The following is a 21,840-nucleotide window of genomic DNA, read 5'->3' as shown; positions in this document are numbered from 1 at the left end:
CAGTGCTTCATCGCATTGAAGGGTGTTTTCAGTTCGAGTCATTGATCAATTATCACATACACACACACACACACACACAGCCTTATATTATGCGAGCCACCTTATCTTCGAAAGCTGTACAAGCTTTCTCGGAAGTTGTCCTTTATTAATGGTTTCGTAAAGAGTTCTATATTAACTGCTGGGGGAGAGGACTATCAGTAAACCGATTGCGTGTTTCTCGAATTAAAAATTCTAGAGTGGCGAGCATTTCACCCGCAGCTTTCAAAGTGCATAGATGTAGAGAGTGGCAAATAAATTTAATGAGTTCGACGAGCGGGACCTGGAAAAAACATTATAATGAAGCCATGCGATTATCGATTCTATCTCCGATCTTAACATATTATTCGCATGATGTGAAAAACTATTTTATCAATAATTGAGATGTCTTGAAACCTTTCCATTATATACACTATCTATTTCGAAAATCAGCAAATAAATCTAAGGTCAAAATATAAATTTTAACAATTTTTGAAATCTTTAAATGGATTAATAAATAATTTTAAAAAACATGGAAAAACGCTTAATAAGATTATCAAAAGAAGCATTTATCTTTTTTAATTAACGTCATAAACAAAACTCTTTGACCTTTTCTTTGAACAGCGTATAATAAGAATTACGAATTCCATACATGTTGCTTGCCCCATTCGTTCAAATACCAATAATATTTTTGATATTCAATCCGATTGTATTCAGATAATCTACGGTCGAATCAAAAAGGTTTTTAGCAGTCGTTCTTTCTACATCGACAAATCCCACGAATTCGCTGACAATTCGGCCTTTTTCTCACTATAATATCTAATAACGAATACCAGATATTTATTGTTTGAAATTTCGGCCGATTCATCGACAATTAATGAAAATCCTTGATTTCCGACGTCTCGAATGAGCTCAATCAACATCGCTGAGGCTATGACGTTTTTTATAAGTTTTGAACACTTAGTTTGATGAAGCCTTAAATTTTTCAACGAAGATCCCTTGCCCCATGTTCTGAAAATTTCAGAAAGATGATCAATACTTCGTATGGAAGAATGTGCAGCAATATGTACTGTGACGTGGCAATTCTGCTCGTCACTTAAAAATGTATAATTCCTCAAAAATGGCTCAGGGGAAGGCGTCTTTCGACGTTGTCAGAATTCCTCTCGAACGAATACTCCTCAAAAGTCTCAAGCGATAAAGAAACCAAAATTATGAATTCTAATTTTTTATTCCTTTTTTTTTAAAAAGGGAAAAAGCGTTACAGTACATGCACAGCCATACAAAGATCCTTTGTTTTATCCCAATGAAGCTACTTTGAATCCTAGGATATGTAACATTGATAAGAGAAATAGTATCACTAAGTGGTGATTTTCGTTTCAAAATTCGAAATGATCAAATTGAAAAAAGAGTAGTATGATGTATTTTATTTATATATGTACGTGAACGAGGGACGAGACATTAAAAAAAAAATGCATAAACTTCTTTACCTACCCACGCTAGCAAGAACCGGCTGACTTGATCTATCGCGATTTTTGACATTTTAGCTTTATGAGATGCAGTGTGGCTGTATTGAAGAAGATCTGTGTGGTGAGCCCTTAAATTGCATTTGCACACTTTACAACGCGCTTCTCTTCTCTCAGGATCGATATTAGCATTCAGATGTCCCATTAACCAGCCTGAGCAATAAAATGAAGTAAAACATTATTCTTTAACGTGAGACGTAGGATTCAAAATAATAAATAATAAAGAGAACATTAAAGAGAGCGCAGAATTCCGTTATTGCTTAGAAGACGTCTCAGGTCACCTCAAGGTGATGGCCACTCTCTTCAATTCGATTACATTTCCAACAACTTTACTGTGGCAATGTACTTACCTTCCATTGCTGGTTTACTTTCTCATTTTTTGTAATAACTTTTTTTATACTTTCCTCACTTCCCCGTAATTGCGATTCACTGCAAATTCGATTACGACTGAAGAAGAAAACAATTAAAAAATTACAACGGAATTCAACGGATGCGACAGTCAGAGAATTCCCGCGCACGTACATTGTACTTTAGGTCAAAACATAAACATTAAGAATAAAGTCAGAGTGGAAGAAAGAAAATATTATGCATTATGCCAGGGGAAAACATGATTTGGCCGTTGATCACGGTCAACGATCACATGCGGCGTTCAAGTCGCCCAAAAACGCATAAATTGGCGCGTTAATCATGCGAAAAAGAACATTGATGACAAATAACAACTAAGAACTAAGAACAACTAGTTCCTGACGATATCGATAGATAAACTGTAATGAATCAGAAAATACATCCGTGTTCACAGCAGGTTAGATCTGTGTCATATATTATATCATAGTTGTATTTTACACACACTTAACTAGTTTGAATAAAATGTGTTGTTGATTTCGATTTCATACGATATGACTAAATTTCATCTTGTCTTTTTTTCTTACAGAATAGTAGCTGATTCAGGATTCAGCAAAATATTTCAGACAATTATTATCAGTTGCGGAAATGTATATATTCCTAAATAATATCAATTATTCACAGATCTAATTACAAGAACAAAATAAAAAATAATTATAAAAAAAAATATTGATAGGAGTATATGATCGATGCAATGAACAAAAAAAGTGCACAATGAGGAATCGACCACTAGATCATCAAGATCATGAGCATTATCCAATTGTGCTAAGGTTGAATAGAAAAATATTCCACAGAAAATGATACTCAGGTCCGCTTAATGATTAATATAACCAAAAGAGTAATTGTGATTATACTTTCGAATTCATCGATTGAACGTTTCATTCGTCCGTTTTAACTTTTTCTGTTCCGTGAAATCGATAAGTTAACCATTTGTCGAAAAAAAACTATGTAAATTGTCCAAATTACACCAGTCGCATAACCCCAAATTCTAGTTTGAGGGTAGCGCTCCTGGTCGCCCAAATATCGCTTTAAAAAATCTAAATCGTCCAAATATCGTTTAAAAAAATTTATATAGCCCAAATTGCGATTGTCGCAATACCTTCAAAATTAGTCGCAAAGTACTGCTCCAAGACACCCAAATTGCGATTTATCGCCCAATCTGGCAACCCGACTCGGAAGTTAAAAAAAAGACATGGTCTCACCGGGGGATTACATTTTTTGTTTTTCTTGCGGTTCCAGAGCTAGAAAAATGCTTTGGATAAGCGCAATAAAAAAATATTATTTCATCCTATTCTAAATAGTATTGTAAATTCAATTATACAGAAAAAATATTTCTTCGAATTTTTCCACTACGCGTTCTATATTTCTCACGAAATAATGTTTGAATTGCTAGCTGAGTTGGGGCACATCGAAGAAATGAATGGAAAATCCACGCTACAAATATAATGAAAAAAAACGCTTTGCTTGTGTTGTTTATACGCATATACACGCAATCGCGTTGAATTTTTTGAGGTTCTATGATCATTTTCTCCAACGTTGATTCGAGTTCAAACTCACGATCAGTTTGTGTGTTGAACTATTGTATTGAACTTCGTGTGTTGGAACTATTAGAGAAAATTTAATGTGTGACTTTGTTATACTTCTATACTTTCTAAATTCACGTAATAAATTTTTTTTATTCGTTAATTTGAATCTTTTTAATTCGTTGTACTTGGACGTGAAAATTTCAACTTTTTCCTCAATGCTTAATTTAAACCAGCTGAAATTCACTATGATTTTATATTCAGTTTCACCAGTATATTTCCACAATCCTTATATCTAGTGACATATTTATCTAATATTCTCCTTCCTGATATTTTTCTATTTTCAACCATCATTTTTCTTTTTTTTTCGGCAACCTTTTTATGGTCTATTTTTGACAATCAAGAATTGCATAGCTTGGAGAAGAATTCTCGCGTTCTTTTTATTCATGATAAGCATAAAAGAGACTTAAATAGATTCCTTTATTGTTTTTAGACTACTTTTTTCTAGAAAACTTAATGAGTTCAAGGCTTCTATCCAGATTCATGGTCACGATGAGTGAAATAGAATTCGGATATGAGAAGAAATTTTATGCATGCTGTCATGAGAGCTGAAACGTCGAAATCATTGTAGTAATACTGAATAATCATTAAGGTAATTCTATCGCCAGGCTTAGTTCATAAGATTTAAAAAAAAAAAAATTATGCTGTACTTAAACCTTTAATAAAGGGCTGTGTCAAATTTCAGGGTCGGTTATCGACCTCATTTCAGAGAAATTAATTATTAAAATTGGTGGTTTTCGTAAAGGAATTTCAAAACAGCATATACATAAAACCTAACTTCCGGTTGCTACAAAAGGGTATATTTGCCTAGAAATCCATAAAATTCCGGAAAAAAACTGCAATTCATATACTTAACACTTGTAGTAATCTAATACTCCCAAAAAAAGTTGCCCTTATCGGCCTATTTTTTACGGAATATTAAGTTTAATTTGAACTTCCGGCATTGGATTTCCTACGACTTTCTATGATAAAGAGACATGACAGTAAGGCATCAGCTGAGTGTAGTCCTAACCTCAATTTGACAGATCAGCAGAAAAGAGGTTAAACACTCACGAGTGGTCGAGTAGAAAAAGATGAAGAGAACCGGTGTTGCCAAACGTAAACTTGGGGATACTACGCGAATCGTTGGACTAACTTTTTTTTAATTTTTATAATTCAATACGAACATTCATTTAAAGGATTACATATGGAAAATTTTACTTATAAGAAATAATTTTTTTCCATATGTCAATAATATTAATTACTATAAGTCTTAACTATTAGCAGTGGTATGACTAGACTGAAGCGATAGAATTACCTTAAGGTGCACGGAAAATAAATTTTATTTTATTGTACTATCCCACTGTTCAAGAATTTTTCTATACAACAGACACTAGTATTTTGTATATGGAATTTGATATATATATAGGTGATACTGCAATGATGACATGCTTCAATTTTCCGAGTAAAAGCCTGATTTCCTTAAAAACCCGGAGTAGCGAACGATAATTAGCTTATATGCTAGCGAATAGTTGTTTGAAATTGCGATGGTCTGAAAACTTGAAACGTCACATTACTCGACAACTAGCGGTTGTTGAGACATTTTTGCGACGTTTTTACATACACACTTTGTAGGCAACATGCAATCTTAATCGAATGCATGATCAACTGCGAGCTATTTCGATTACATATCTTAAATATTTCGTGTAGTCCTTCAGAGAAATTGGTCACGGCGGCTCCATTATTCTCATTGTTAATGAAATTTAAGTTTTTTTTTTAATAAGAAGCGCGATAAATAATTCCGAATTATACAAGATACTGTTTGAACATAAAAACTCACTTAATTATCATATTCAAATTTTCAGTAATCCATTTGTCGGGGTATGGAATATTTTACCCTTGATAGCTTTCGAAATTACATAACGATATCAAGAAATTACCGATCCTCCTTGTTCTTATAGCGGGCGAAAAAAATGAAAATAAGTAAAGTTGGGAGATTCGCATACGAACTTTTACTCACATTTCAAAAAGGATCTTCCTTTTTTAATTACATCTTCGATTTTTTCTTTTTCTATAATAAAGAAGAATGTATAAGAAAACTACTGGGGGAGTAAGTGCGCAACGAAGGATCTCAAGTGTTTGAGCCCCACAGTTTGTGAGGTTTGAAAACTTAAGGGTACATAGAAAGAGCTAACGGCTGAGTAGCTAGCAAAAAAGAGCAATTATCTGTGGCAAAAATAGTAAAAGGTACTGATTATATTATCATACGAAAGACAGTGGATAGCTATATTCTGGACCGCAAAATCGTAATATTTCGTCCTTTCACTTTTTACATGAAAACCATGTATCAATATTGATGTTTCAAAGATACAAATTTCGGAGTATCGAAATACAGAAAAAATAAGCATTGGACCGATACAATTGGAAAATTATTAAGGAAGAAAAAGCATAAAAATTAGTTTTATTTTAATGGACGACGCTTTAATTCGTTCAGTGATCATACAGATCCTCTGCGAGATGGTATATATTTATAAGTATTTCATGTGTGTATAGCTATCAAATAATTAGCTTTGTATACTTCAAATCAGAAGTTTTAGTGCACTATTTTGCAGTATATCTGGATAAACTATGAATCAAATGAAATTCATTTTCGAGATGAATTTCAAAAGCAGAATTAGGTGCGAAATTTCTCTGCGAAATAGGTGCGAAATGATGCAAACGTGTTGTCAGAGAGAATATATAGTAACAGAAGTGCGCCGAGCGCACTTATTATAATATAATAACTTATAATATTTTCAACTTTCAATAAAAAATTCGTGAGATCAGTTTAGAATCATGAAAGGGCAACAGTACAGTCTTTAAAGAACGACCGCATATACTTATAGAATCATAAAAAAAAGGAACGTGTAAGCTAATACATATCAGCAAAATAGTGCATAATATGAACACTATAAACTTACAATAAAATTCCAAAACATTGATGACAAGAAACTCCGTTTATTTATATGGTTATAATTTTCTTATTTTGAGTTTAAGATGAGTTATTAAAAAATTTTCAAAGACTTTTCACTAATGAGTCTTCACGATGTATTGAATAACAGTAAGAAAAAGAAAAAAACGAGTGACAACATACAAATATTGTAGTATGAAAAACTATATATGTAAATAATAAATCATTGAGAGAATTATATCTAAATTGAAAATATATCTCAAGAAGGACAAACAATTAACGATTCCTTTTAGACGAAAAATTTTAATCTCATATCTGTAGGCAATATCGACAGTATACTACACTACACGTATTCATTATGACATGTCTATATAGAGCTGTCTGTAACTAGCTATACGCTAGTTTGATTTTTATCATTCAATTTTTACTGTTTTTTCTGCTTGTGACGTCAACGGTGAGCAAGCGTCTGATCTGGTTAAATGATGTCATATTCATTTGCATCGTCGTTGTCGCTCTCATTACAGTCGTTACAAGAGCGCAAATATTCAAGCTGTGAAGCTATTCATTCAAAAGCCCATCCCCGGCCGTCGAATTCACATATATTATAAAGCACTCATCGTGGAATTATCACAGTGCTTTCGTCGTCGAATCCTCTTGTTCAAAATACAGGACATCTCATCGCTGAAAAAAAAATATCGCTCTTGATAATAAGGAGTAACATTTTATGAAGTCCCACGGAATGTATTGATCGAACTCGAGGATCGATTTTGAATAGGCCCGGGATGGTACTTGGGATTCATGCTTGAGGGAGCCGTTTAAGAAAAGGTCTTCAAGTTATTGATTCTTGAGGAGCGAAAAGCTACTTGTTTTCTCAAACGATTGAAGCTTTTCAGTGAGCAAATGAAACGGCACAACTCTCGGATTTTTGTCACGATATTTAACATGAGACGCTTGTTCGATTTCCCGAAATTGGCTAAATTACTTCGCATCGAGTTCTATTGTTGCTACTCCTGGTTAGTTGGTGGAATTTATTTTGAAGGATTATGTCGACGTGGTATACTTGTGCGTGTAAATATTTGTCTTTATTGTATCTACAAGTTTTTTTTCGTTTCCGTCGCTCGTTTTTTTTTTTATTAACTTCTTGTTCAGAAATTGGAATTATAGCTATTTTCAATCTGTACAAATGAGCGTAGAATGTATCATTTTCATACTCGAAATCTTTGTAAATTTGTAAACGAATCCGATTCTCGCTTTTTGCTCAGGAAATGTGACTCATTGTCAGTTAGTTGCTGATATATATTAGTTGCTGATAATTTTCAAAATGTTTCCTTTATTATAAACTATTATGAAATAGGGCAGTTTTTCAAGTGTTTTAATGATTGCTTTTCCACTCACACACAAACCTTGAGTGGTCTAAAATAGGGGAAAAAAATAATTTCGTATCATAACGTAACGTAATTACTCACCCGTAATAGTTGGTAACCGTACAGCGCAGTCATTTTTCAGCTTATAGCAACTTATTGTAGGCGAGCGTAATTTTTATTTTCTCGGGAACTAGTCAAAAAAGGGCAAACTAGTCAAAAAGGGATACAGAAAAACATGTTTTCTGTGTCGCAAAGTAACATTCAACTATATTCCAACTATCAGACAAATTACTATGATATTAATTATTACTATGATACTACGATACTAATTAAATTTGTGATCAAACTTCACTTCGTTTGTATGAGAAGGTGCATAGACTATAAGATGCAAACTATGAGGAATTTTCTCGGGATCATTGAGGATTCTGATCAGGTCGTGTATAACTCACTTTGTAACATCGACAAGTAAGTTTAATAAACGGTCCAACCCTTCGATTATTTTAAGTACATTTACAATTAGCCAGTAAACTATTCCATTGCATATTGCATAGGTTTAGATATGTAAAGAGAGGTAGAATGAATTTGAAGTTTCATTTTTGGTATCGATCATTCTTTTCTTATCAATCACGCATGTTCATGCACTGCTACTCGCTCGAAATACACCATACGCTTCTAGCTCATGAAAATTCATGGGCGATGAAAGTTGTTTTCCGAGATGATAACAAAATTCATCTCTCTTCTATCAAACTAAAGCTATAGTATATGCAACGTTAGGTGCCAAAAAAACGGACTCAAAATTTGAAATTTCCGATTTCATTGCGCATATAAGGTTTTCTTCCATTTGCACGAAAAATAATAAAAAATACGAGGCGGTCTATTCGATCATCATAACAATTTTAACGTCACTCATACAGATTATTTGGATAAACTTCCGAAAGCTGATAACCGTATTTTGAACTGAAATTTGGCACACAGCTCCGTTTTGATATGACAAGACTTCTCTCCAAAGTATTTTTGGCGCATGTGAATATTTTCCGAGATATTGAATTTCGAAAATCATTTTTTAGCATGGTTATATATATCCGTATAGCAAGGTATCTCTCACGCGTCCAATATTTCCACCTTTCCTACTGATAACACACACGTACGCACACGCACACGCGTGTAATGGAATCTTTGGTTATGCCAAAATGGTTCGATAAGTCTAGAACATCTTTGAATTTGTATGCAAACTGACACATCTTTGGATATGTATGCGGTCAATTTAGACTGGTAATTTAAAAAAAAGATGCCCACTACTGCCCATAACACGCTGCGACGAATAAACAAAAAGTATAGTAGTTGAGTTCTTTTTTGGAAACTGAAGTTACGAAAACACTCAATGTAAACCATCATCAAAAAAAAGATCGATGCCAACAACTGCACACGATATAAATAAATAAAAAAGTGGGAGGTGAACTGTTTTTTTTGTTGCAAGATTAAAAAAAAAGATCAATCTAGAATGATGATTAAAAATAAAAAATAAGTTCACAATGAGCATAAGTGTGCTCCGATAAATAAACAAAAAACTAGGACTGCTCCTTTTAGAAAAACTAAACTTAAAGAAATAGTCGATTTAGATCGATTTAGATTAAAAAAAAACAAGCTGACAACTAGAGTATAGGGGCTAGGCCGGTTCTGGACCAGGGATCTCAGGGGGGTGCGGGGACGGGGGAGCGCGGGGTCTGCAGAGGGGGTCTGTAGAGGGGATCGCAAGAAGAGAGATGGAACATGAATGTGAGAGAGAAATGAGATGGGAAAAATGGGAGTTTGAAAGTAATTTTTTTTTAACATTTTCTTTCAATTGCTTTTTCAAATTTATTACAAAATAAAAATACATTGAAATCTAATTTGATATATACAAATGAAAATTTAATTTTATTGAACTCCATAAATATATAGATTTTATTTTTTCTAATTTTATGCGGCTTCATTCCATGGAAAAGAAAAATCCCACCCAAATTCTTATTTTTTGTTTTTCTTACAAAAGAAGGGTAATGAAATTAAGTATAAAACTACTTACCGTTATTTCTTGCATACTCCACAAGTATTGTATGCAATGAACAGGGTGAGTGGCCGATCGCAGTTGTAACACCAGGCGTCCTCCATAACCTCGTACGGCCCGACGTGGTGCTCAAAATGGGCCACAGCACGCCCATAGGTTTCCGGGTCCCGTATGAAACAATCGACACATATACGATTGTCCATATGGTCTGTATAGTATGATTTTATCCTACAGACCCGGGTCGAGGGTGCCATCACTAACGCTGTTGGCCGCGTCAGCCGCCGTTGAGTTGATTCCCCCTCATCGACGGAGGAATCCGACTCAAAGCCTTCATCCGGCGGATTAGTTTCCTCTGTTCGATTTGATGAAACTCGACATCTCGCTCATAATAAGCAAAGTCCCGCTCCGTTTCATCGAGAATGTTATTCACATCTTCATCGTTTAACTCATCGATATCATCTCCATTATTGCGCACATTATTGTCCTGATTGTTGATATTACCTCCGTCGTCGTCGTCGTCGTCGTCATCATCTGAGATATTAATAATCATATTATCTCTTTCACCACCCACATCATTGTCCACACTAACTTCATCACCTTCGTTGTCTGAAATGTCAATCACCATCACTTCTTCCTCATCACTACCATCATTACTCACGAAATCGACGATCTCCACTGCACTTTCAGACCATTCAAAATTTTCGAACATCTTGTACGTTAATTTTCTCGCGAAAAAGAAAAATTGACGGGCGACGAGACTGGGAAAGTCTTCGACGGTTTTTGAAGGTTCGACTATTTTGCCGTAAGGGAAATGCCCTTTTAAAACGTTTACAGGAGAAAAAGGAGGGGGAATAGGTTATGTCACACCTACTATTTGAAGCTATTTGCAAACCAGCGGAAAACGATAAATGGTTGGAATTCACAAACCATAATCGGAAGGAGCGCCTACCATTCATCGTCTATGCTGACCTGGAGTGCGTATTAGAGAAGGCGGGTGAGAGAGAAAGATCACGTAAACGGTCACATTTGTGAGAAACCCTTTGTCGGGAAAGAGCAATGTGTACGCGATCATTGCCATCTAACGGGACAGTTTCGAGGTCCTGCTAATGGCAATTGCAATTTAAATTACAAAAATTCATTTTTCATTCCGATTGTTTCTCACAATCTATCGGGCTACGACGCGCATTTCATAATAAAGGAGGTGGCCACAGCGTTTGAGGGGAAACTCGATTTACTCCCTTTAACAAAAGAAAAATACATTTCTTTTTCAAAAACAGTTAATTCATCGTCACATGACTATAGAAAACAGATAAGACTCCGTTTTATTGATTCATTCAGATTTATGAGTTCAAGTCTTGATAAATTAGCTTCGCTCCTGTTGATTCACCAACTAACAGTTTTAAAATCACAATTTTCAAATATTTCACACGATGATTTCACTCTTTTGACGAGAAAAGGAGTCTTCCCGAATGAATACATCGACTGTTTGGAAAAATTAAATGATACAGAGCTTCCACCTCGGGATGCTTTTTACAGTTCTTTAGCAGACACAACAATTTCTGAAAGTGAATATCAACATGCACAAACAAATTGGGAGCGATATTCAATTCAAACGCTGGGGGAATATAGCGATCTTTATTTGAAAACGGATGTCCTTTTACTGGCAGACATTTTTGAAAATTTCCGAGTTAGTTCTCAACAAAGTTATGGGCTTGACCCAGCATATTATTTCACTCTCCCGGGGTCCACCTGGGATGCTATTGTTACGTGGAAGGAGAATGGGAGAAGGATCGCCAAGCTAACTCACTGAGTTGGCTAAATAAACGATTCGCGACACGATCTGTTTGCGATATTTGGAGCACACGAGAAAAGGATTTACTCCAGCTTTATTTGTCGGTTTACAATGTCAGGTGGGAGGTAAGCTCCTACTCTAATATTCGGAGCTCTCGATCTATAATTATTAATGCGTAAAAACTTGGTGATAGTCGCGCGGAGTCGACCTTCACGTTCTCGCCCTAACCCGATACTGATCGTCCTCCTCTTGGGTAGTTCTCCTCGGGCCCTCTCGGCGATGGCTTTTCTTCCCCTTTTCATCTTTTCCCTTATCGAAGAGCAGACGAGCGGGAAGGGCCTTACGCGAGACGGACGCGTTCCTCTTAAATTTTCCTTAACGATAGCGACAGCCAGGCGCCTCCGTATCGCCTGGGAAATAGTCAAAAAGGTTGAGGCGTGGGAAACTCTCGAGGGCTTATCGGGAGTCTGTGCGAGGGTCGGTCAGACCGAGTCAACACGCTCTGCCCCGCGGGCCCCGAGCAGGGAGGCACCGGCGTGCCGTAACGGCAACGACGTAAGCTCGATATTGTCAACACTATGCTTAAATTTACTGGAATTAAATTTGAACTACTCACCGACATTGATATGGTATTGTTTATTGAGAGAGGTATACGGGGGGGTTTAAGTCAATGTTCGAGGAGATATGCACGTGCAAATGAGATATGCACGTGCACAAGTACATGGAATATTTCGATCCATCACAAGCTTCCACATACCTTATGAGTAGAGTAACTAGGGGAGAACTAGGGAACCACGGGATCTCAGGGGGGGTGCGGGGACGGGGAAGCGCGGGGACCGGCGCGGGGACTGCTGAGGGGCAGGGTTCGAGGAGTGTGGAGGGGATGTGTTGCGGGGCAGGGTCTGAGGAATGTGGTGGGTATGTGTTGCGGGGGTGTGTGGAAGTGGATGGTTAAGTGGAGAGAGAGAGAGAGAGAGAGAGAGAGAGAGAGAGAGAGAGAGAGAGAGAGAGAGAGAGAGAGATGGAAAGATGGGGGTGAATGTCACCGTTTTGGGGGATTCAGGGCAGACTTTTTAAATATCCATCATTAGATCAAATTGTTAATTTATTCCTATTACTACTTACATTTTCTATTATTCTTATTATTACTAATATGCTTATTATTACTATTATTCTTATTATTATTATTCTTATCAATATTATATTCTTATTTTTATTCTTATAAATCTTATAGTTATATGTATTCTTATAATATACATTCATATTATAAAGAGCCTCCTGCAACAAAAAAAAAAATCGAAAATTCTTAATTTTTTATTCAATTTATTCAACAAAAAGAAAACGTTAAAGAATGAAAATCACTCACCATGCATATCCTGCACATCCTATCAGCGATGAATAAGGAGAGCGGCCTCCCACGGTTACTACACCACCGGTCATCGAGGCTGTCATAAACCCCTCGCAGGTGCGTGAAGTACGCAGTCACCACCCCGTAGACTTCAGGGTCGCGGATAAAACAGCCCGCGCACACGAAGTAGTCCCGTTCATCCGCGTAATACGATTGAATACGACAGCTTTGAGACATCGGTGTAATGGTTGCTACCGACTCTAGCTGCCGCATGATCGCTAGATGCGAATTACCTTCATCCACACCAATTTCATAATTGAGTGATGCAACACGTTCACTATCGGGGAACTCGAAAGGCCCTTCATAAAGCGATAAATCGTCCTCCGTTTCATCACTCATTACACAATTCGCGTCCCTTTCTTCATCTGCAATATGAATTTCGTTGTGAACACAATCGCCGTCACTAACTGAATCTGCACTCGTACTTTCATTAGGTTCAAGATCGATGACTTCAATTTCGCGCTCGTAAACATCCTCATTCGTGAGGTCGATAACTTCAAATGCAAACATTTTTTCTATTTTTTTTATTTTCGCGAACTTCGAAATAAAACTTCGATGAGTCAGGAGAGACGTAGAGAGCAGAGTGATTTTCCTCGTGAGAAAAATGTCCTTTTAACTCTTCGTAGGAAGAAAGAAAAAGAGGGAGGATTCTGCATACTCTTAACACTTTAACTAATAGCATGCATTGAATCCCCTCCAACGACTTTCCACCAAAATTAGAAAATGTACAACTGAACCTTTCCAGCAAAAAAAACTTCTACTGCTGAGAAAAAAATCTAAGGACCCGCAATGACCTGCGAGTGAGGAACGAAAAGGAGCGGAAGTTTTTTTCAATCATTTCAAACTACCCATGAAATTCATAATCAAATTTATGACATTCGAAGTATGTCGAATATCCGCCATGGTGTAACTAAGATTTACTGACACTGAAAAAAAGTGTTTCGAAAACTTTATACGGAAATGCCCACCCACGCAACTTTTCTCAAACCAGATTTATCTTGATCACTTAATGGGTTTTTAGGGGGACGGAGTATTAAAAAATATATCATGAAATGATTTGGGGTAGTAGAACGGAAATTCTAATGATGAAAGTGGGGAGGGAAATATTTAAAAGACATTGGAATAAAAAATGGGATCATTTCTGAAGTCGAGGTCGAGATGGAGAGGTGTGCAAGTATGTATGCTATCCACCCGGCGAAACATCCATTGGCATTAACAGCAAATGAACTTGAATCATTACCGAAGGCTTTGCTTTTGAAGTATTAAAGTGCATTCATTCCTGTTTTATGGAATCGTTTACCCAAGTATTTGCAGTGTGATAGTGAAGTGCAATCATATCAATTGTGCTACGATCATTTTAATCAACCCTGGCTACATACGCATATTGATTCTTGTAGACCTAAACGTCGAGATTGTGAAAAGTGTCACATAATGGAACGACTTGTGAATATCTATACGACTCTACGCATAAAAAATCCCTGTGAAATGACATCGGAGGAGCTCCAAATTATATCTCCTACCGTCTTTAAACAATGTTTTAGTGAATATACAGATATCCTGTGGGATCGTTTACCAGAATATTACAAATGTGATAGAGAGATTGCATTGTTACGTCGTTGCGTTGAACATTGGAACGTATCGTCGATGGATGATCATATTGACGGTCCTGCTCCTCAACGACGACATTGTTGGAAATGTTGCGAAGGCCCGAACGTGTTTGAACAAGTTTAGAATGCAGGTGTTCAAAACGTGTTCGATCAAGTTTAGAATGCACGTGTTCATAATGTCGGTGGAATCAAAAAGATGACCCGTCTGAGCCGGTACAGAAAAAAGAACCACCGGAGGAGACTGCATCGATCACAATATAGATCACGTTTGAACCTGTTTGAAAACGTGTGGAAGGGGATGGGATGATTCAGTTTTGGGGTAGGGATAGATGGAAAAACTACAAATAGCAGAGTCCAGAAGAAAAAAGCATCACTTCACATTTTCATAAAGTTGAGTCAAGACTTGCTCTTTGTGGAAAAATCTCAAAAAACTATATTCATCGTAAAATGGAGTTCGCCGCAATAAACGACATCATCGCAAAGCCCGAATATCTTCCTACTAAGAAGTTGAACGAGCTCGAAGTCGATGGGGAATATCTCGTCTCGGATGTCAGGATCGCAAACACCAAGTGGGGCAAAAGATACGTTGCCGAAATCAAGAATGAATTCAACATATTCCTGCCGCCATGGGTCGTAACGGCATTCGATCAGCATCCTGCTACATTCAAGAAACTCCTGGAAACAGCTCATAACGAGGAACTTTATATGAAGTATCTCGGTGGCGATTTGAAGGCCATCAAATTTAGTCAAAGAGAAGTTTAATGTTTCTCAACAAATAGAAAAAATGTAAATAGTATATGTAAATCTTCGATGAAGTGTGAGTAATATTGAAAGAGGAGGAGGAGGAGGATGAGGAAGAGTATTATATAAAATAAAAAAAAACACACACTCATATATGGAAAAAAATGTTTTGTTTATTCAAAAATCCCTCGTTTGCACAATGCATGATATACATATAACCAGCTTTTCAAAGATTTCACATTCATCGTTGCACAATTGACTTTCGATTGGTCGGTATGATGGTCGCATTTCGATGGACTTTTCGGCAGTTTTTTCAACGATGGGCATTCCAAAGTCTCTAAATCGACAATCTCCGTTGACAGATCCAAAAAGTTCGTCAGTCATAAAGACTTTTCGCAGCCTTTTACGAAGATGGTATGAGCGCCGCGTAAGATAGTTTGAATTATTCCTCTTGCAGCATCGTATGGTATTACACCAAAATCCCATGATAATCCATGGAAATTACGTTCCAGCCATTTGTTTGTCGTTTTATACTTTGTCGGCAGAGAATCCCATGCATACGGTGGTGCGAAGAAAAGTGTGAGAGGTTCAAGGTTCAAGTCAGGTCATTCATCCGTACGCGGCACACGACGACCACACCCATGCATCGACACTCGAAACCCTGTATACACAACAAACCACCGAGCGACCCTTGGACCCAAGACGCTTAGGCCATAAACTTAAAGCCCCAACCTGACACTACACGAGAACAACACTACGAAGATGACACATCCAGTTCCCCTAAACTAGATCTGAGAATCCAAAAGGCTTAAAACACTTCCGTTTCCCCCACTAATTTCCGATTTTGGCTCCTATAAAAGGACGAGATTTCTCATCTTCAGGGCAGTCCGTTGCGTGCCTAGAGTAACGATTATACTGTTAGCAGTAGTTCGGTCGTCATTCGGTTAGCCGTCTTATACTTAAACTCTGACCGAACTCCGGGTCTTCTGTAGAAGATAGCGAGTCGAGACTTTCTATTAAAGTTAAAGTCCATTTTTAAGATTGGGACTTAGAATAATCTCGAACGTCCGCTTCTCGGACGTTCGAGACTTATAATAATTTCCGATTATTCGCGTAATTCAACATTTACAAGTAAGCTACAACGAATCGAAGTAATCAAAGACACCTCTCCGGTAAAGTACTTAACAATTTATCTCATCAAGTTTGTATCCTTCAATTGTATTTTACTAACATTTCATTTTAATATCAGAATATATATAGAGAATCCTAGATCTCTCTATCTTATTCCACTTTTGTAATTCTACTAACCCTTTGTTTTCATTAAAGAGTGTATAAAGAATCCTAGATCTCTTTATTCACAACCTTTAATTCCCTTTCCTCAGTCGTAATCAAGATAAAGCAAGACTTCTCGAGGTCTATCGGCGTGCGCCCACGACACTCATAACGAGTATATCTATATAATAACGCTCTGCATATACATTGCTGAATGGAAAAGTCTATGGGACATAACGTTTGCCGCTCGGCTTTCAAATACCCGAACCTTTCCTTCACGCCCCTCCGGACGTGACACTTCTATCTAGTTGCGATTGAGGAAAGGTATTAAAAGTCGTGGACAAAGAGATCTAGAATTCCTTATACACTCTTTAATGAAAATAGCTTTTTAGTAAAATACAGTAGTAGAACATGATAGAGGGATCTAGGATTCTCTATATGTTCGTGATACAACGTAAGGTGTTAGTAAAGTACAATTGTAGAATATGATAGAGGGATCTAGGATTCTCTATGTATTGTGGATATTGCGTAAGTTACAATAAGTGATACGATTCGGTATGATACGTGGTACGTTACCGGAGAGGTGTCTTCAACTCCTCGATGCGCGGTCGTTATTAGATTTCGCGATCGATCGTAAATATTCGAAGTCACAAGTCGAGGTGATTGGAAAAATATTTAATGAGATCATGGCCACTATTTAAAAATCTGCAGAAAATTCTGATTTTTTTACACAGCATAGAAAAATATTCAAACATGACGGTAAAAAAAATTGAGGGGAGGTTACCGAACGTTTAAGCGAGAAAATAAGTATTAAAAATTGGACATCGTAGTGGCAGTAAATGGATCGTGATTTTGAAATCAAATTTAAGGGATCGTAAATGCTGGAGAAAAAAAAATTAAATCATATACGTATTCGTTGAACATTTATCTTGTTAATGGTGTTATAAAAATGTCAGGTCACCGAAACTTTAAGAATGAAATCATCGCTCACGATGCGTCGTTGAATACTAGGTTCGGTACGACATCGGCAACACCGCTCTATCAGCTGTTTATATATATGTATATCGACGTATATCGTGTTTAGTTGTGACGTGCTTACATTAGTGTATCGGTACTGTACAGGCGTGTATACTTTCTCGGTATAATTAATAGAAAAATATTTTTTGTTCATATTTATACAAATATTGTAATAACAAAAATATTTGTAATCACAAATAATGACGTAACCTCAAATTTTTAAATAAGATTATTTAGAGTCGCGGCAGTCTATTTGATAGCTCACTTGTAATCAATGAAAATCAGTTACAAACAGTTGTAAGCGTGAATATTTATTTCAAAACAGTTGACTTACAATAGAATTTTTAAATAAAATATCAACAAATACATGCGTAATATAAAAACAGAGATCAGTGTGTATCACAAATTTTCGATATTGAAATGGAGAGAATTTTATCCAGTTCATGAATGACTTTGAAGCTCAGAGAGTTTGGAAATTAGTTTTGCGAGTATCGCTTTATTATTTGTCACTCGAACTACGCCATTCACCATTTCTGTCAATAAAGACCTGACCCCAGCTTCACCACTGTCGTTGAAAATTTTCGTAAGCGCTGACATTGCGATGCCAGCTTTTGCTATTTTCGTGATCATCCCACGACTAATTGCACCTACTAATGGTTGCAATGTTGCTACGTTTGCTGTCGCGATTGGTTTCATTTTTTGATCCCTCAAAATTTTGCCGAAACTTTTTGTTGCCTGTAAAAGTATTGTAGCTTTATCATTCAAAGTATTGACAAGTTGGTTCAGAGTGAGAACATCGGAGATTGCATTGTGTGCTCGATTGTGATAATGTCCATCAGGGTTTAATAAAGCTGTTGCAAGATTTTCTTGACTGTATGATTCACGTTTTGGTAAAACTTTTTTGAAAACGTCCAGAGTATCGACAAAGCCTGCAACAACTGCTCGGTACTCAGACATCAAATTTAGTTTTTCCATATTCCTCAGGATAATTGGGAAATCGAATCTGTAAAAATGTGCAATGTTTTCACAAAGCAATAAATTATGTTTTTAATGGAGTAATTACCGAGTCCCATTATGAGCTAATAAAATAATTGGCCCCTGCCTCTGGAATCCGCTCAAGTATCGCAAAAAATTGCTCAAAGCTGTTTGAAGCGATACTGTTGTCTGCTTTTCATCATCGAGGAACAATTCTCCATTTACCACAGATAGCCCCGTTATCTCGGAGGCTCTTGCGTTTATGCCATTCTGAGGAATGATGTATGCATTGTACATTTGTGTTTCGTGTAGAGCAGAAATATAAAGAAAAAAACATTTTCAGATGTAATGCAATACGTGGCGAAATAATTTTTATTTATTTTTTATATGTACCTGGCATATTTCTGCAGCAGGTCCAAGGCCACTTGTCTCAAGGTCGACGAAGACGAATTTTGCACCCATGTAATTTTGATTTTCATCTATAATAAATTCAATGAAAAAATAAAAATTACAATTTCCAAAAAGTCAATAACATTGTTGGTTTTTTGTTTTGGTTTGAGACGTACCTGCAGTTGGAGGCAAATCATTCAAAACTTCTGATGCGTTGTTCAAACCACAGCCAGATTCATAACTGGTGCCTTCTTTTCGACTAGCAGCAGAGTCTCTTTTCTTCCGCAATGTCTCTTTTTCACAACGTCTTTTGTAAAAGTCTAAGGTTTTAGTGACTTGCCTTCTTTTTTCTTTCAATTTGTCCTTGTGTTCTCTGAAAGCCTTAGTATTTTTGCCAGGTGAAAGACCTAATCTTTTGTTAATGTCGAGGATATAAATTGTTCCTTCATTAATTTGACAAACAGCCGATTCAATCCTTGTGACAAAACTCTCTGAAGCACCGAAAAATCGATTTTTCGGGTGTTTTGTCGTCGTGACAAAATTGCTTGATTCATTCATCTGTGTGCCACCTGGTTCCAGTTGATGAGCAATATTAGCAAAACGATTTGTAATGATCTCCAGCCTGCGTCGTAGTATTGGGTCCGATAGAGGTTTGCCGTAGGGTAATGATCGGTATAAGTACGAGTTGCCTACAGCTGTGAATCGACACCAATCACCACAATTTGTATGTTCTCCATACGCATGGGTAACGATACTTCGTATTGCTGTAGCAAGACTCTCAGGTTTGTGCAGATTTTGACAAAGAGCATTTCGAAAACAACGATTCCGAAACTGTATCGTTTTTGGAGAAATTTTGGAAGCCCACAAATTATTACTAAACGCTTTTTTGGCGTGAGTAATGTCTATCCACTTCGTAACGGGGAGTGACGAACTTGCACGTATGGCTGACATCGTTGACGCGTCGCCATCAGCAATAACGGTACCAATTCATGCATTCTGCTCCTTCAAAAGGGGATTACTGACAACCAGTTCAACCGACATCGATGACTCCATTGATTTCGAGCTACCCGAAAAATTTTTCGTGCAATTGTGATCTTTTGGGACTTTATAGTAAAGGTGTCTACAATATTTATTCCGCCACGCAAACGATAAAACTCGTTTACTTCGATGTCCTATCAAATATGCATGACCTGTAATTGACTAAAGATAGAAGTGAAAATTGCCAACACGATTTCAAATTTATAATTAATCGAACAAAATGTTGTATTTCAGTATTCACAAATTTCTCTAAATTCAGTATAACTTTTTGCATAACCTGTCAAACTATTTCGAGTACGCCCAGTTCCACGTCTTTGCCATGCAGTATCAATACCTGCAGTCAATGCTGTGACCTTTTCTGTTTGCTCTATATTTTCTACTACATCATTCATTCTATCTCTAATGAAATCTTCACTTTCGCTATGAGAAGAAGGAGAAGGAACGTTAGTACCAGAACATGATCTATTGAATTTGTCACCATTAATTACGAGTTCAAAATATTAATTAACAATTAATTAATATTAACTTATTAAGAAATTTTGCTGCTCTGAATACTTGTATTTTTAAACGAAAGATATAACTAAAATTAATATTCCAATTAAGACACATGTATTGCTGCCCATGTACTAAAGGAAATTATAATTTATTATATATACAATTAAAATTATGATTTCGTTTAAATATGATGTTAGGGCACATCGCCTCAGTCAATGCAACATATGTTGTCAGCGTCTGTGAAAAAAATTTTTTTTTTTAATGTTTTTATAATCATAAAACATTAGTTCTTGCCAGAGTGAGAGAGTTGACAAATGCTGACTCAATAATAGCAATTAAAATATCTAAATTTGACTTCAATACTCACAGTAATTGTGTTCCTTTTACTGTAGGACCTACTACGCAAGATCCTGGATTCATGTTTTCATTATATAAATCATTGGAGGTCTCAGATGGTTGCTCTGCTTTCGTATTTGAAATTTCCATTGCAATAGCTTTTTGGCAACTGATTTTAGCAGCTCCGGTGAAAGCTTTGGCTACGAACATTTCATATTTTCGGATCGTGCACATGGATACCGATTTTATATTCAAAGCCGATAAAATTGTGTTAATTTGAGCCTCACCGATACCTGCGTCCACGAGAGCTAAAATTTTAACAACAAAAAAATCATCCGATTTTCATTACTTGAAGAAGTATTCAACATTCAATTTATCTCTATAAATCATAATAATCATACAATACTCACCGATAACGAGCTTACAGTTCACGTCGTATTTGTACGGATGTTCGTCGTGTTTTTTGTTAGTCAAAACGTCATACATCTTATTACATTTTGAGCACTCTATTTGTATTTTGGTCGCAAGTCCGAAATTTTTGATATTTTTCCTGTGCCGCAAAGACAATGCTACATCGCAATGTGGACACCACAGCTCATTGGCTAAAGTGTCAATTTCAACAACTAGTCGACCTGAGCCGTCATTATTCCTCTCTTCCTCAGCGATTTTATTGTCACGTTTGATTTTTCCTCGTTCACATGTTTTCAATAAACGCAATCTTGCTGTTTTCACACTGGTTTTTATATACCTGCCTTTATTAAAATCACGATCACATCTTGTCGTGTGTTTCGACATGATGACCGCATATAACCGAAAGTGAACAAATAAATTGTTGGTTATGTGTATCAAGTCATATGTGAGTGACAAGCCATCAGTTTACTGTTGGCAATGTAGATATATCTCTCCACC

General features: G+C 36.5%; 2 protein-coding genes across 2 annotated transcripts; both read right to left on the bottom strand.

Annotated features, from left to right (window-relative positions):
- Positions 1 to 10,134: 10,134 nt before the first annotated feature.
- Positions 10,135 to 13,570, bottom strand: LOC122417771 (probable ATP-dependent helicase PF08_0048). Its single transcript, XM_043431567.1, has 2 exons — positions 13,294 to 13,570; positions 10,135 to 10,535 (listed from the first exon to the last, which is right to left on the bottom strand). The coding sequence occupies exons 1-2, from the start codon at positions 13,568 to 13,570 to the stop codon at positions 10,135 to 10,137; spliced, it is 678 nt and encodes a 225-aa protein (XP_043287502.1).
- Positions 13,571 to 18,138: 4,568 nt separating this feature from the next.
- On the bottom strand, positions 18,139 to 21,417 carry LOC122417770 (uncharacterized). Its single transcript, XM_043431566.1, has 6 exons — positions 21,342 to 21,417; positions 20,963 to 21,239; positions 19,239 to 19,474; positions 19,066 to 19,151; positions 18,761 to 18,942; positions 18,139 to 18,700 (listed from the first exon to the last, which is right to left on the bottom strand). Exons 1-6 carry the CDS (start codon positions 21,415 to 21,417, stop codon positions 18,139 to 18,141), a joined length of 1,419 nt encoding a protein of 472 aa, XP_043287501.1.
- Positions 21,418 to 21,840: the final 423 nt, after the last annotated feature.

This window comes from Venturia canescens, chromosome 11 (genome assembly GCF_019457755.1).
Source record: "Venturia canescens isolate UGA chromosome 11, ASM1945775v1, whole genome shotgun sequence".
Classification (NCBI taxonomy): Eukaryota; Metazoa; Arthropoda; class Insecta; order Hymenoptera; family Ichneumonidae; genus Venturia; species Venturia canescens.
Note: the sequence above shows the minus strand (reverse complement) of the source record. Positions and strands in the feature narration are given on the sequence as shown.